The 16,365-nt window shown below is 37.2% G+C and overlaps 1 protein-coding gene across 1 annotated transcript in view; it reads right to left on the minus strand.

Annotated features, from left to right (window-relative positions):
* Positions 1 to 16,365, minus strand: part of LOC102670730 — a 221,668-nt gene that overhangs the window by 36,778 nt on the left and 168,525 nt on the right. The window contains exons 3-4 of the mRNA XM_031510434.1: positions 6,104 to 6,250; positions 2 to 696 (exon numbers count right to left, since the gene is read on the minus strand). Of these exons, the coding sequence (XP_031366294.1) occupies positions 2 to 696; positions 6,104 to 6,191 (783 nt within the window). The 5' untranslated portion in view covers positions 6,192 to 6,250. The remainder of the gene's footprint in view (position 1; positions 697 to 6,103; positions 6,251 to 16,365) is intronic.

The following is a 16,365-nucleotide window of genomic DNA, read 5'->3' on the forward strand; positions in this document are numbered from 1 at the left end:
CGTTGCCCCGCTGCCTGTCCACGACCTCCTCCACCTCCTCGACAACCGCAGGCACTTGGAACGAGATCGCCCTTATGTCCTCCACGTTCTTCCGCTCGATCGGCCTCGCCGTCCCCGCCGTCGAGATCGTCTCGCGGATGGACACGGTCGTGAAGCCACCTCTCCGCCATTTGTCCACGTTAGACCCCCCCAACGGACTCTCCCCGCGCTCCTCCACGTTCGACGGACCCTCACTCTCCATCTGAACACCGTCCAACCGGTCCACGACCCCCGAGGAGCCGATACTCGACGCGATTTCCACTCGACTCGGCCGGGTCGACGCGACGAAATCCTTGCTCGCTTGCTGCACCCTGCTCCTCCCACCACTGTCGCCCTCCCCCTCTGACCCCAACGGATCGACGTTGTCCACGACCGCCACCGCGACGGATACCAGCAGGTCGCTTTGATCCCTCTGCAGTGATTCCACGACGCTTTCCTCGGATGATCGCGAGACGTTCGCCGGTTTCTCCGAGAGCTGCGTAGTTTTGGCGGCAATTGGGGCCTCGTCGGTGGGGTCGTCAACGTAGCGTGCGCGGAGCGTGACCGCGGCCAGGTCATCGGTTTCGTTCGCGGTCGCCTCGTCCTCTTGCACGCGTTGGTCCTCCTCGTCTACTACAGGGTGATTGATGCTGGGCTCGACGGCGCCGTTGCCAGCTTCTGAAAAGAAGAAGAAAGGAGGTCAGTAAAGGCAAATTTTGATTACTTTTCTCATCGAATATTCAGAGATCGCAAGGTTTGTTCGAAGTTTCTGTTCGAAGATTCCTCTTTCAGGATCGATACGTTTGGCTTCTTCTTGCGTATATGGAGAGGATGGAAGATCCTTTCGATTAAGTTAAGTGGACGGAGTATTGCATATTTAAATCGACCGCAGTCAAATATGCACGCTTGAGTGAGAGACGCTTTTGGGAATTGAAACGAGGAGAGAAGATGTCATCCATGATGCATCGATACGTGCCGAAATAATTAACGTATTGGTATCAAGTTTCGAAACTCATTCCCAGATTCCACTTCCAAGAATCGATGCTTGAACTATTTTTTATATCATAATAAAATATTTCCAAAAGGCAAACTCGATACCCGGCAATCTTAAATTCCGTATCCAATATACGTCGTTTTATATAACGTTCTTCCGCCAAAAGTGCTCATTGTTGCATCCGTTCCTTTAGAACGCGTGTTTCAGTCATCCATCGAAGAATGACGTTCCTGACGAAAGCGACATTCCTTCTTCCCGCGTTTCCATGAATATGTAACTTTGCCTGTGCGTGACTCGAGCGATAACAAGGAGAGGAGAAAGAGAAGGAGAGAATATATCGAAGCCCTCGGGCAACCCTATACTCTATACTTTCCACGAGACTTTCAACCGAGATACGCGTCATTTGTAATTTCACGTCGAAACGGATATCTCGCGAGACGGTCCCTCCACGATGAAGGCAGAGAGAAGTATCGACTCCTTTTTTCCCTTATCTCGGCGAGCACGTATTCTCTCCTCCCTTAAATTTCTCTTTTGTTCGTATCCACGTTACGTGTATCTCTGTTCTTCGCCGCATTGTGCCTCGGTTAATGAAAATTGTAATACGACTGTGACGCGTGGAATTAACGAGAGATACGCGGAAATGAGGGATTTAATGTACGCAATGAACGAGAGGAATTTATATATATATATATATATATATATATGAATAAGGATACGATGTGGCATCAATGTTTCAAACAGCATTAACAGAAATCATTAAAAGTGGAATCCTCCCTCTAGAGGGAATAAAAATTGCATCCGTGAGAATGGAAATTACATTGAATACGCGTTTATGAATAATATATATTAATATTGGGAATTTTTATTTCACGTATTATTTTTTCCCCTCCGTTTTTTATGCAACGAAACTTGTGAAATTGCTTGTAAATTTTGTTGCGAATTATAAGAATCAAGATGTTCGACAATTTTTCGTACAAGTAGATTCCAAGAGAAAGTAGTCTTCTCTTTTGTCAAGATGAATTTTAGAAAAGTTTAAAGATCGTTATTATACATAAGTTCCTCCACTTCAACCTTCCATCTCCTTCGTCCACATTCTTCTCGTTAAAACGTCATTTTAATCTCCTCGTTAAAACGTCATCCCGCTCTTCTGTAAATTTTTAAGGGGTAACTTAACAGAACAGAAGGGTCGAGAGAGAGAGAGAGAGAGGAGGGCTTATGATCTTTAATGAATATCCATTTTCCTTAATTTTACCGTCATTAAACTATTTTTCCTTTCCATAAATTAATTCCATCAACGTTCCTCCACTTCCGCTCGCCGGAGAACAACCGGAACTCGCACAGAAGTAGTCCGTCTTATCGCGCATATTCTTTCGCATACGTTCGCGGGAAATTCGCGCCATTTAACGTGGAAATTATAACGCGATGGATTAAAATTTCGTCGCATTTCTTTTATGGCCAACGTTGGAATGCACTTCCGGAACGAAATAGCCGGCGCGGCGGCCAGAAAAAATTCCAACCGCCGTCGCCTGTGATAACAATGCATCCTATCTAATTTCTCCGCCCTTCCTATGCTCCCCCTTCCGTCCAAGAAATATCGCCACCCTCGGAAAAACTTCATTCTTACGCGTTATCAACGATAATAATATAATACTATTATTCTCTTGATATTAATCCCGTTATTCCATTCCGTTTTCTTTTTAAAGAAGCTTATTGTCGTTCGAGATCGATGAGAAATAATGTAAAAGAGAGGGAAGAGGAAGCAATCGAGGATGGTTAAGTAGACTTTTAGAGTAGTTTATAAAATTCTAGCAGAGAAATTTCATGTTTCGAGTCGGTTTATATCTTCACCACTTCGATACTTCGTCTCCGTACCAAGTCAGTTGAACAATCAGATTTATAAGATACGATATAAGAGGATATTAAATCTCGTTTCGAGGAAAATATTATTTCACGCGCGTATGAAAGTTTTGAAGATTTTCTTTTTTTCTTTCCTCGATTTAATTTTCAATATAATTTCGGGAACAGAAGAGAAGGAAATGTATCGGGGATTTTGTTATTTCCATTGGATGAAAGGATTGACTCACGATTCTTTTTTATCGGTATATCGTTGTCATACAAGGAATTTTCGACACAACTTTAGGTCAATTATAATTTCGAAGGAAATTCCATGGAGTCTCATCTTCCTTCGAGATAAAGGAGAAAAATTCTTTCGCACGTTCGCTGACTTCATTCGATTTTCCCACGATCTTTTCCCGGTTTCCTATTTCCCTTACAAATCTTGAGCTTTTCAACGACCGATAGAATTCTCTTCCCCTCCGAATATTCCATCTTTATCGAGGTTACGTTTCCAGCCAACTTTAAGCGTCGCATAGAAAGGTAAAAGTGTGTGGGAAGAAAAACGTGGGAACGCGAAGATAAGAGCATCGTCGTATCGCGAGAAGATGTTCGTTACTCTTCTATCAGCCACTACGACAAGTTGTATTTGGAGGAGATTAGCGAAGATCGATAAAAATAAATATAAATACACGAGTTTTTGTTCGAACTTTTGGTCGAAATGTTTATCGCATTTCAAACAAAGCGAACAAATTGAATACCATATTTCGCGTAAATATTTGAAATAACATAAATGGACAGTTATAAAAAAAATATTATAAAATATTTCTTGAAGAATGAATAATGTCACGTATAAAAATTAAACGAACGTAAATTTTTAATACTTGAAATACTGTTATATTCTGTTAAATATTCTGAATAACAGTGTCAAATATCAATTGGCGGAAATTATCGATCAACCATTTGATGTTTAAAATATTTGCGTAAAAATATGCCGAAAAAACCTGTGTCAAAGCATCATTTCGAAAAGATCTATATATCTATATGGCCATTTGATATTTAAAATACTGTCATTACATTTAAAAACATTTTATCCATCGGCCATCTCCATTGTCAAAGAAATCGTAAAAAATCGCTACTCGATATTTAAAACACTATTCGCCACTCCACGTTTCAAATGTATCCAGTATCAAGGAGTAGCAATCGAAAATAGGAAATGGAAGGCGCGCGCTTACGCTGTAATTTCCTCGCAACGAGAGTCGGAGATTAAGTTGCACAAGTAGCGTTGTTGTGTGTGCAAAAACGCGTGGAAAGAAACGATGGACGAGCGAAAAAGAGCGGCGTTAATTTGGAGTAATTAGCGGCCGAAGCACGAACGATCGGTCACGCAAGTTGGTTTAATTGTAGAACCGGTATGATCATCGATCATAATTTGCCCGGATCCGGATTTGCGAGTTCGTGTTGAATTTCGCGGATTATTTTTGCCACCTCTTTCTCCTCTGCCCATGTTTTTCTCCTCGTTACCGATTTTTCTTATTGCTTCTTTTCTTTTAGCCATCATCTCTTCGTTATATCCCCCCGTGGATGGATCGAAGGAAAATGTTTATCACGATGTTATGGACGGTGTGATTATACATTACGCAGGAAATTGGTGTAAAGGAAATTTTTAAGGGGCGGAAATTGGCTTTGGGATTGGATGGACGTTCGGAGAATCGTAGATTAGTTTTTTCAAAAAATTCGTTGGAACCAATTCGCAACAAAACGGTGGATCGAGAATTGTTTTTGGAAGTTCAAACGAAAATGAAGCAAATTCGAGAGGAAAAATTGGGAAATGGGGTAAATTTTTGGATACATTAGTTACTTTGAAATAAAATAATCGCATGGTTATGGAGTTTGTCTAAAGTTTAAAGTACACATTGGAGGTAATTTGGGATAGTTCTAAGAACACACGCGTTCGAATCTGGTTCATAAACTAATTAAAACTATTACGAATGTTTTAACGAATTGGAAATTCCTTATACCTCTTCATTGTTCCTCATTGTTTCGATTATAATTTTTTACCCGGAGCAATTGCTATTCTAATTGCCTACGTGCAAACCTTTGTAGTACAAAAAAAATGTGTTAAATACAATTACACCTTTCGTATATCATCAAATATACGAAAAGAAATCTTTAAAATTTGTTCGTATCGTAACTCTACTCTTTTTTCGATTACAATTTTTTATTCAAAGCAATTGCCGACTAATCCGATTGCCTAGACGTGCACAGGCGATATCCACACTCCATCGAAATGTATACAAAAAGAAAAAAAAAAAATCTTGAAAATCGAATGATCGACGAAGAATTATCGATTTCTTGGAAATGGACAGTGATAAAAAAAAAATATCGTAGTTTTTTTTATACCAAAAAAACATATAACGACTGCATTATTTGACTCAGACTCAGTCGCAAAATATCGAAACAACATTTCATTTTGAACGGTGGCTGCGATTGATCTTCGATAGGCGGGTTGTTTGCGCGTAAACGAATTTCAGAGATTATTTCCGGCCGGCAGCCCGTGTCATAAAAAGCGACAAACTGTGATCTCTTCTCGTGTTATGTTATTTTTTTTTCTATTTTTTCTTTTTTTTTTTTCCCCCCATTCGATCGATCGAGCACGGTAAACGGTCAAAGCGTTTATCGGCCGTCCAAACGGAATCGCTTACGCGACGATACGTGCGACGGGAGTAAATAATCGCGTCCCTCGCGAAAATTCGGCGGACTTTGCGAACTGCATCGACAAAAACCGATAAATGAGAACGCTCTATCCGGCGAATTATAGCATCGCGATCGATCGAAATTCGTCGCATTTTTGCTGAGAGATAGGAGCGAATATATCGTCCTACTTTCTAATCTTGATTACTATTAAGTTTCCAATTTTTCGCTCGTTAAACGTTGTTTCGAACATTTTGGAGACTTGATATTACAATTTACGAAGAACTCGAAACCATTCGATTCTTACGCCAGAAAGGGATTCTATTCTTCTCACTTGCTCTTACGCTTCGTTGTTATTTGTTCTTACTTTATTTTTCCATGTGGAAATGGCCTCACATGCAACAAAAACATAAGGTGGAAATTATTGGCGGTAAATATACGATTCTCATAATAGAGCGTTTAGTTAGTTGTTTACAAAGGATTGAATAAAATCGCAAAAAATTCAAATTATGCGAAAGGGAGAAAATAAAAAAGGAAAATTGCGAAACACGGTGAAATGCTCACCTGACGATGTGGCAGTGATCATGACGGAGACAATGGCGATGACGCCGAGCGCCGATGCAGTCGGCCGCATTCTGCAGCAGCCGGTCATATCGAGGATCCGCTCGCTCTCAACCTTCAGGGATCTGCTCCATCCCGTTCATCTTCTTTCTACGCAACCAACAAACGAAATTGCACGATTAAAATCTTGTCCGCAGCTTCGTCACTTTTGAAAACAAAGGGTTGAACACGATTTTTGATTGGATCATTCTTTTTTCTTATTATTTTCTATAAAATAAAAAATGATAAACGTAGAAGATACGAGGTATTAAAAATGCAGAACAAAAATTGTTTTCGATGTTCGATATAAAGAGAATCGTATCTATTCGAATTGCAATTTTTTAATTGCAATTAAACGCGAGCAATAATATTTGTAATAGACTTAAACGTTCGATACGTTTTATCCACCTTAATTTCCAAGAGTTTGTCTCCTTTCGCGTGGTTGAACGTTAATGAAATTCCGCGGTCACGACGCGTTCAGGTTAGCGTTTAATTAAGACTAAAACTTTCTCCCAATGTTTTCTAAACTTTTCATCAGATTGAAATCAATATCCGTATCGTATTTTCAAACAATTTCGATCCTCGTTCGTTCCCGCATACTTTTCTCAAACCGAGTTAAAAAAGTCGACCCACGAAATAAATTAATTTCGACGCAACAATTTCTATCACAATTCCTAATTTTCCTAATCTTAAACGTAATCTTCCGAATATTAACATTAATATTCTTAATCAACCTTTAATTACTGATGCTAACCATTCGAAAACTATTCGAATATTCGAATATCCACGCCCTCCAAGTCACGTGCTAATATTTCAATTCGTTCAACTCTACAAATTCGAATATCGAGTAGCGATCGGATCGAGCCTATTACTTTCACGCGTGTATCGCAATTAGGGGGTCACGGGGTTCGCCCACGACTCGTTAGCGGATTCGAAACGTTTCCGATGGAAAATTCAGGTGGACTGGGGCTGAACACCACAATTGTACGATACGTACCGAAAATTCCAACCTCGCACGGGGATCCCACAGGACTTTATGAACGCTGTTGCAACGCAACAATGTTTGCACCGCGAGTTAATACGGGGACACCTGTAATGTCGTTACACGGACACCGCCAAAAACCAGGCACCAAGACATCCTCTTGACGATTCGATTTTGATCGCGGAAGAGAAATTTGCATCTATCTATAAGATGTCGTTTAATCTTGTAAAGAAAATATTCATATTCGAAACGCAAAGTTTATTCGAACGTTTACGAGATACGAAATTCTTATCTCTATAGTTTTGAAGAGAGAAGTATTATTTGAATATTTTACAAGAAAGAAAGTACAAGAACTTTTGCAATTTTGCAGAGAATGTTAAACATCGGAATTAAAAATTTTATCCGGACAATTAGCGAAATGAAATTTTTAATCTAACTCAAAGATAGGATATTTTAAAGTTTCTCGTTTTATGCAGTATCTGGCTGACTTTAAAATCATTCTTCTTACAGCTTTTTCCACTGTAAGAAAGGACTGCTCAATTTATTCGAATTTTGATTTCAATGCACGCTCTTCAATGCGCATCAAACTCGATTAAACTTAGTTCTATTCAATTTACCTCCTCGTCAACATTTCCAAAATCAATGCACCACACATTCTCTCCACATTTTCCTCCTCCACATCTTTTTTGGTTTCTCGCTCCATTCCACTCGGTAGTCTCCTCGAGGTGCAGCAACGAGTATTTCGAGAACAGGCAGAGAGAGAGAGAGAGAGAGAATGGAAGAGACGCGTCTGCAGGGGACAACCGCAATGCCGCAGACGGCCGTGACAAATCTCGGTCGACTTGCAATTGTAATGTTTAATCAGACGTGTAATTATGTCTACTATGGTTCGAGGCTGGCGCAGCTCGCCGACCGGAGACGAATGAAATTTCCCCCTTGCGCCGCCAAAAGCAAGTCGAATATTCGCGGGGACGTTGATTACGCGATTTAACCAAGGTCCGCACGCGCCACTTCCGGTTCCTTCTACACAGCATCCGCTTCCTTCCTCTCCGAGTAACGAGCGTTCACCCTCCAAATTCACTCTCCACCGACCTCCGTGTTTGAGAGTTTAATCGGTGCAAGCGCGGATGTTGAACTTTGCCGCCTAGATGTATTTTATGCCAAGCATTTTTCTCTCTCTCTCTTTCGAACTTGAAAGCTTCCCTTAACGACTGTTTCACGTTTCTTAATGATCTTTAATCATTTTTTTAATATTGCTTTTTTGAGCCTCTCTCAGAAAAGTTGCAACTACTAGTTAAGAATTATAATTGAAAAGTTTATTCGAGATAATTTGGATTAGCATGGATGTGGAATCTATTTATTTTTATTCAATTAAACGATAAGGAAAATATAGTTATTATTTTTGACGAGGGAAATTATATGGAATGCCAATTTTCTAGGGATTTTTTTCAGGAGGGGGCGGAAGAAGAAAAAAATTTGCGCGAGAGAGGATCGAATAGAGGAGCCGCGTCAAAAATTTCCTACTTTTTGTCGCGTGATTTATTAGTCAACCGGTGAAGGGGGTATGAAATTCTCGACTGATGTTATTAGAAAAGTTTAAAGAAGTTCGTTCGCAAGTTTATACGGTTTCCACGGCGAGAGAAGCCGCTCGAGATTTCGTGCTGTTTTAACAAGTTCGAGGACGAACGCGGGAGAATAAGGGGTTTGTTTTCTCAGCCACCGTCAAAACCAGTTTTCTAATTTAAATCGTGAACAACCTTTGGAAGGCTTCCTGTTAAGTTGTTTCATCGTGAACACTGTTTCTTCAAGGGGAGATCAAATCCTTTTTCTTTTTTTTATTTTCCGCTCGTACTGCAATGTATATTGGAGTTTCGTACTCCTCCATTTTAAACGAAAGGAAACCAGAAGAATTCTCTTTTTTGGATGTATAAAATTTACCGTACACTTCCTTGTTTTTTCAAGTGTTTACGAAGTGTTTTTTTAATTTGTTGATCAATCGTGAAAATTAAAATTCTAGATAGAAGGAAAAAATGTATCATGAAATTAATTGCTAAATTCTTAATCGATATTATAATGGCACAAATATTTATTAACAAAAATTAAAGAATAAACTAAAATTGTTCGCGAATTTTATTTTTTATTAAGTGAGATTAATTAATTCCATTTTTAATTTCAATTAAAAGACAGTATGGAAAATGTTTCATAGAAAGATAATCCATACATCAATAATAATTTTTCCAATGCATATCAAATAAAAATAAAAAATGTAAAGAGATTGATTAGTTTATTCCTTAACTTTTATTCGCATATTATTACAAATTATATCAATATAATACGATTGATCATTAAATTAAACTAGTTGAAAATGTTCACATACTCTCGTGTCAAAATCCCTTTCGAATTGAAGGAATTGGAAAGGAATTCTTTCGGAATGGTCAGCAACAACAATCCGATCTATCCAACACCGCCTCAAAAATTACATTTTCGAATCGGATACTTTTATTCCTTCGGTGCACTCCAATCAAATAGCTCCCAGTCTTCCAATCTTCCGCCGCGAATTTCTTCGGAACAGTTATTTTTCGCGAGGCTCGCGAGACCGATACAACAAATCTTTATTCTCCATTCGATCTCGCGGGACAGAACATCCCAACTCCATCGGAAGAAGAAGTTGAAACTTGGTCGGACACAAATGACCACAGATAACATTTCCCCCAGAAATTGATTCGTGAAATTTAAAGCGATAACACCTGTTGTGAATTCTCACCAACTTTTCCTCCTTTCTTTCTGTTTCCTGAATATCCGAATTCTTGAATGAAATTTTTTCCAACATTGTATCATCACTGGTAAAACAAGTTCTGCTGTTGGAGCCAAAACTTGGAAACTTGGTCAAGTCGAGAACAACCATTCCAACGACTCGAGGTAACAAATGTGTTGAATAAAATTGTGTTAAACACAATCTATGATTATCTTTATACGAAGCTTTGGTTAAACTTCTAAGTTCGAGATTTTTATGGATTTTTATTGTGACGAGTGTACCTTCTTTTTGAGTTATATTCAATCGAGATGTTGGAACGATTCCTCGAGAGCTTCTGTTATCGATATTTATTCTGATGGGTTTTGTTATATAATTGAAAATTTGTAATTTGTATTTATATAGTGTTTAATTACAATTTAGAGTTGTAATTAAAAGGGCAAAATACTTTTGAAAATAATTAAGACTCGTACATATGTATAATATTGTACGATATAATAAATTTCTTTCGAAAATGTTCAATTCTTGAATAAAAAATTTAGATATTTATAATTTTTGGATAATCTCGTATTCAAGAATCGTGCACAGAGATTCTGTTAAACTGTTTTATTTCACTTGTCTAACTTGAATGATTTTCTTATTTTATTTATTACGTCATGACTTTACTCTTGGCTAAATTCGCTCTTTCTTCTTTTCAAATGTTACTTAAATTTCCTCAGTTCTTTACGAGTGTATGCAATTCTTGTACGAACTTCCTCAAAGAGCAACGTTACGTCATTAAAAAAGTTCAGTAACAGGCATCGCGAAATAGAAAGACCGAACGTAACGACTTTTATTCAAAATAAAAAAGAAAAAAAAAAAATTCTACCTTTTAATCCCATTTCGTTTTTCGAAAATTCTTATTCAAATCTCGTCCACTCTTTCAAACACATTCGAACCATTCATACAAGCCTCTTCTTATCATAAAAAAAAAAAAAATTATATTTATTTATGTATTCGATACAGAAACACACATCACTTCATAACGATACGATTTTCTGCAATTACGAAACGTTTAAACATCAGATTGTATTAAATATAACCGCCAGATTATATTTAACACTCGTTTCACGATTTGCATACAATCGTATCGCGACGCATTGTTCAAATTTTAAAAAACGGAACCGCTTTCACAATTATCCCGTTTTGGTTCACGGTCCATCACATGCAAAATTTACGAGCCGTATAAATGAACAAGAGGATTTTCTCCCCATCGTTCGTTCCCACATATTGCGACGACGCGGTGCGAGCTCCACATACCACACCATGCCGAAAAATATTCGTTAATTAAACAGTTTCGCGCGGAGGAACGGGTTTCCATTAATTTCCATCGTCGTTCATCGAGTGTTTTTCCATTTCGCCGAAGAAAGGAAGTCGAGAGACCCTCCTCGGTGTTCCCAACGATCATCAATTTTTAATCACGACTCCTCGATACTTCGACAACTCTTCAACGGATAACTCGTGAAACTTTTCCAATACTCTTTACATCCTGCGGTACAGCGATAAATCATTCCCTTTCCCGCGGAAAAAATTCGATTGAAGGGGGAAGAATGATGTCATTTTAAATGATCGAGAAAACGATCGTTTCCAACACGTGCAATGGAATTATATTAATCTCGCTAATAATCCATGGTGAATTCGGTTCAAAGAAGCTTTTCCAACTCTTCCAAATTCCCTTTAATATCGATGAAAATCTTCAGATTTTTTTTTATTTTTGTTAAAAGATTACTTGCTTATCGAACAATATCGATAATTTAAATATTGTTCATTTCTTCTACTAGTAATTGCGTTCTCTTAATTTTGAAAAATTATTTCGATATATATCGAAGAGATGATTAATTATAAGAAAGAAGAGGAAATGGTTTAATGTTATTTAATAATATAATAAGTTCGATTTTTTCTGTCTCTATCCCCATGGATGGCAATAATTACAACGATCGTTATTCCATTAAGAAAACGAGAGAGGCTTGAACTTAATTTCTTCCATCGTCAAGTTTCACGATGTCGGCCGTGATTAACAATCCATGCTTCGCAACAGAGTCGCTGGAAATATCGTTTCTCTTCTTCTTTTTAAAGTAAGTGTCGTTGAGGTTTCTTGATTAATCACAGTTGCCGTGTTAGAAGAATGGGACGGTGTCCAAGCTTGATTCCGCGGCTAGATAATATATTTTCGTTTCTTATTTCTCTTACCAATCGAATTACAACTTTTTAATCAATTAAATTATTGAATTTAATTTCACAAATTTATCATCGTTAATTCTTCGAAATTTTTTTGAATCTTAAAAGCAAATCGAGAACAATTTTTATACTCGATATAATTCGATTTGTAAGAGTTTTTGTTTAATGTAACTATTGAAAACTATCTTTAATTTCCTATATAATACATATACTATAATGTTTAAATCTAAATAAAAATCTAAATAAAAAAATATTCACAAAACTTCATCGTCTCCTGTACTACGATAAATCAATCCTTTATTCGTTTCAATTATTTTTTAACGTACAAATCAATTTTTCTTCATATCAACCTTTACAAAAGAAATACTTAAACAATCGCAATTTCCAAAATCTTCATTCCAAAATCCCTCAAAATTCGTACGCACTTTCATCGTCGTTTTAATCGTTCTTCCTTAATCCTTCCCCTAATCCTTATTTTGCGAGAGAGTTGGAACACGTTAACGTTGTTTTAACGATTCGTAAATTTCTGTGGCGGCACGCTGTCCAGCCGGTTCCAAAAGTTCCAAGGGGAGAAATCTGGGGCGGCGCGTCTCTCCGATATTCCACGGATTAACCGAGAAATCGATCCTCGAATCGACTGATGCTCATAGGTGTAGATTACGTTAAAACACTCCGCGAGAGATGAATTATTCACACGCGTTCCTCGTTTCACGCTCTATAACGTTTATAACGTTCGTTCGCGAGGAAGGACGGGATCTAACTGCGTCTCCTTCGATTCGGCTCGATTATTGCGTGCTAGAAATGTTGATGTTTTGGTTTGGGCTTCTGCGTGCGTTCGAACCGAGTCTGCTTTGTTTCTATTTCTTTCGTCTCGTTTATGTCGAGATTCTTAGAAGGCGGTGATAATATAATATTTATTCGAGATTCTTAGAAGGCGGTAATAATATTATATTTATTCGAGATTCTTAGAAGGCGGTGGTAATGTTATATTTATTCGAGATTCTTAGAAGGCGATGATAATATTATATTTATTCGAGATTCTTGGAACGGAACGATAATATTATATTTAAAAAACGAATTACGTCGAATTCGTATTGGAATAGAAATTAAACTTGAAATAATCTATCGTATATAAGATGTTTACGTTTAAATAAATAACATGAAAAATAATATGTTGCGATGCCAGATCATCAGAATTTGTAAGTAAGAAATATAGGAGAAATATAAAAACAAAATTTATTTGGAAAAACACGATCCGAGTTGTAAAACAATCCTCCATCTTTCTTCCATTTTAAGAAAAATTATTCCACTTCAAAAAGCGATCCGAATGCTTTTTACCAAGCATTGAATTTCTTGTTACGAATCTTTCTTCGAAGCAATTTTCCCAAAAACTAATCCTCCTTCTCGCCTATCATCAATCACGCCTTGTTCCCGATTAATTTCGGCCGGAATCGATGAGAGCGATAAAAAGACCAAGGGAAAACGAACAAACAGCGTTCGAAATTAAGTTCTTAATTAAACAACCTTGGATTCCCAGCCAGCCATCGTTGTCGCCTGTTGGAAAAGAGGAGAGGGAGGGATTGGACACACCCCGTGAAGAAGACGAGAAACTCTTGACCAAATTCGCCCTGCGGAGAGATCTAATTTCGGCTTGTGTCGGCTATGTAATGATAAATTTGAGTTTCGTCTAGGATAATGAATATATTGTATATCTCTCTCTCTTGAAAAAAAAATAAATATTTTTTTAATTAGAATAATCCTTCTTCTTGTTTCCTTGCCTGTTAAAATCCGTTGAAACATTCCCATTTTTTTTTCCACGTGGAATTATACGTCGAAAATTTGCATCACGATATTTTTTCCTCGCGGATGAAATTAAGGATGACAACCACCACGCCCATTTTCATCGATTCGAATGAAACTCGGGTAGAAAAAAACAAATTAATCCAATGCATACGGGGAATTATTTCAATGTTTCTCGTTTTCGTATCGAAATAACGACACGTTCGATATTATTAAATATTGGATATCGTAATTTTGAGGATGAGGAATTAATTACGATCGTAAAATATTCTTGGACACTCGTGGGTGGTAATTATTTTTGTAGAAAATTTCGTTAGATTCGTGACGACGATCTCTTTGTATTTTGACTCTCTTTTTTATTTTATTACAGTTTATTGTTGTACTTTTTCCCCCCCCTCTGATTTTTCGTTAAATAAACGGAAGTGACTTTCAACGGCTCTTTATGAAAATACGAAGGATCTATTATAAAAGAAGGTCGCAAGAAAGGGTTGGAAAATTATCTCATAATGCTGCGCTAGATGAATAATTATCGTGCCGCGGATTTTTATGCATTTTATGAGAAATTTAAATGTACGTATCTGAAAATCCGAAGAATAAATTTTAACGTAGCGTTATAAAATATATAAAATATCTAAAATAAAATGTATTATGATATATAAAGGATTCGGTTTAAATTACATTCTCTGGAAATGGTTTATGCAATTAAAAGGAATCCCTTTATTCACAACTTTCCGCTAACAAAATTAATTAAACAACAATTTTTATTTCAACAATCTTTAATATTTACTCAATTGATCTATCAATTGAAACGATAACGAAACAAGTCATTTTCAGAGAGGATATAATTTATATTGATTGGCTTCTATCCCTTTGCGTAGAAAATAAATTTTTTTTTTATAATCACACCACGACACAAATATGAATTTCCATATATAAATATCCACGATCCTTAATTAAAACATATTCTTTCGAATTATCAGGATTGTTTATTCGAAACACGTTTTCTCATTAAGACTCGAGCAACTTAAACTATTCTAACTTTTTGTTCGCAAAGAGAACACTTGAAACTGAAAAATAATCGTTGCATGCAGCGCAAGCAGGAAATAGATTTTTCTTGGGTTTCAAGACATGGCTCCAGTGTCTCCAGTGTCTCCAGTAAAAATTCTAAATGCGACCGGGCCACAGTTCAATTTGCACTCGCGACTTCTTGCCGTTGTTTGTGTTACACGTTCCCTAATTAAACGTGATATTTGAGTTTGTCCTTTGTGCAGAGTTTCGTCTTACCATCGGGCCCCGAGAAAAGAGAAGAAGTAAAACGTTTCGAAGAAATCTAATTTCACCTGGGAGCCGAACTCTCAGACGAAAATTGCGAAACAGCCTCTTCCTACGGTTTATTGGAACGAGTTTGATAAGATTTTTAAGAAATTCAAATTTATTTTTGCGGAACACTGAAATTCTCGATTTCCCTTGCGAAGCTTTCTCAGAAAAATTAGGAGATTTTCAAAGTTTCCTCCCTCACGAAATTTCACGAGAAGATGAAAAATTAAAAAATATCACAAATTCTGAAAAAATTCACTTCTCGATGATCTATCGAAAAGAATCAAATAACAAATCATTGGTTTGATCGAATATTCGAGGAAATTCAAATTTATTTACAGAAAATTTGAATTTTAGAAATGATTTCTGTCGTCAATCAAGTTAAAAAACTCTTAACTCTTCAGGATGACCCATGTGTTCCCTTCGAACACGTTAAATAATTATTTCGACACAAGATTCAAATTTATTTGCTATTCAATTGTAATTTCACAAATAAAATCTCGCAAGGAAAAATTCGGAAGCATCACTGAACGAGGTACAAATCAATTTTCACAGAGATTTCGTCTAGTAATCCCTGCTATGGCGAAATCGAAAATGCATACGCAAGGTATGAGCGGGTGAAAGTTTCTCACGTGCGTGTTTTATGGTGGATATCGAGTAGGTTGGGCAAAAAACCAGCTTTTTGTCGAAACGAATAACGATAGAGCGGCTTTTATCCTCGCACAACCCTCACGTACGTCTTTCTCCCTTTATTTCCGCGGTGAAGTGTCTTATAAACTTTCCGTCTTCTGCGGGATTCGTTCGTGCCGAGTGCAAAGTCCCATTCGATTCAACGTATACTCGAGAAATTTATGGATAAGTTGCTCGATGTTCCCCTGCTTGAAAGACGTATATGTGAGTTTGGATTTTTCTTCGACTTTGAAGGGAAAATTCGTTTTAGTTTTTGCCACTGTTTAACGTGGATACGGGTATCGATGTGTGGAAAAGTATTTCGTGCATCCTCAGCAGAGACAAAAAATTTCGTGGAATAAAATGCATTTGGAATAAGAATGTTAAATTAATGTATAATAATTCCTTTCAAAGTTTCATTCCAGAATTTCTTTCCATCGTGTAGAGGATTAAATTATAATGAAATTTTAAGAGTGAAAAAAAAAAAAA

This window comes from Apis dorsata, unplaced genomic scaffold, assembly GCF_000469605.1.
Source record: "Apis dorsata unplaced genomic scaffold, Apis dorsata 1.3 scaffold_3, whole genome shotgun sequence".
Classification (NCBI taxonomy): domain Eukaryota; kingdom Metazoa; phylum Arthropoda; class Insecta; order Hymenoptera; family Apidae; genus Apis; species Apis dorsata.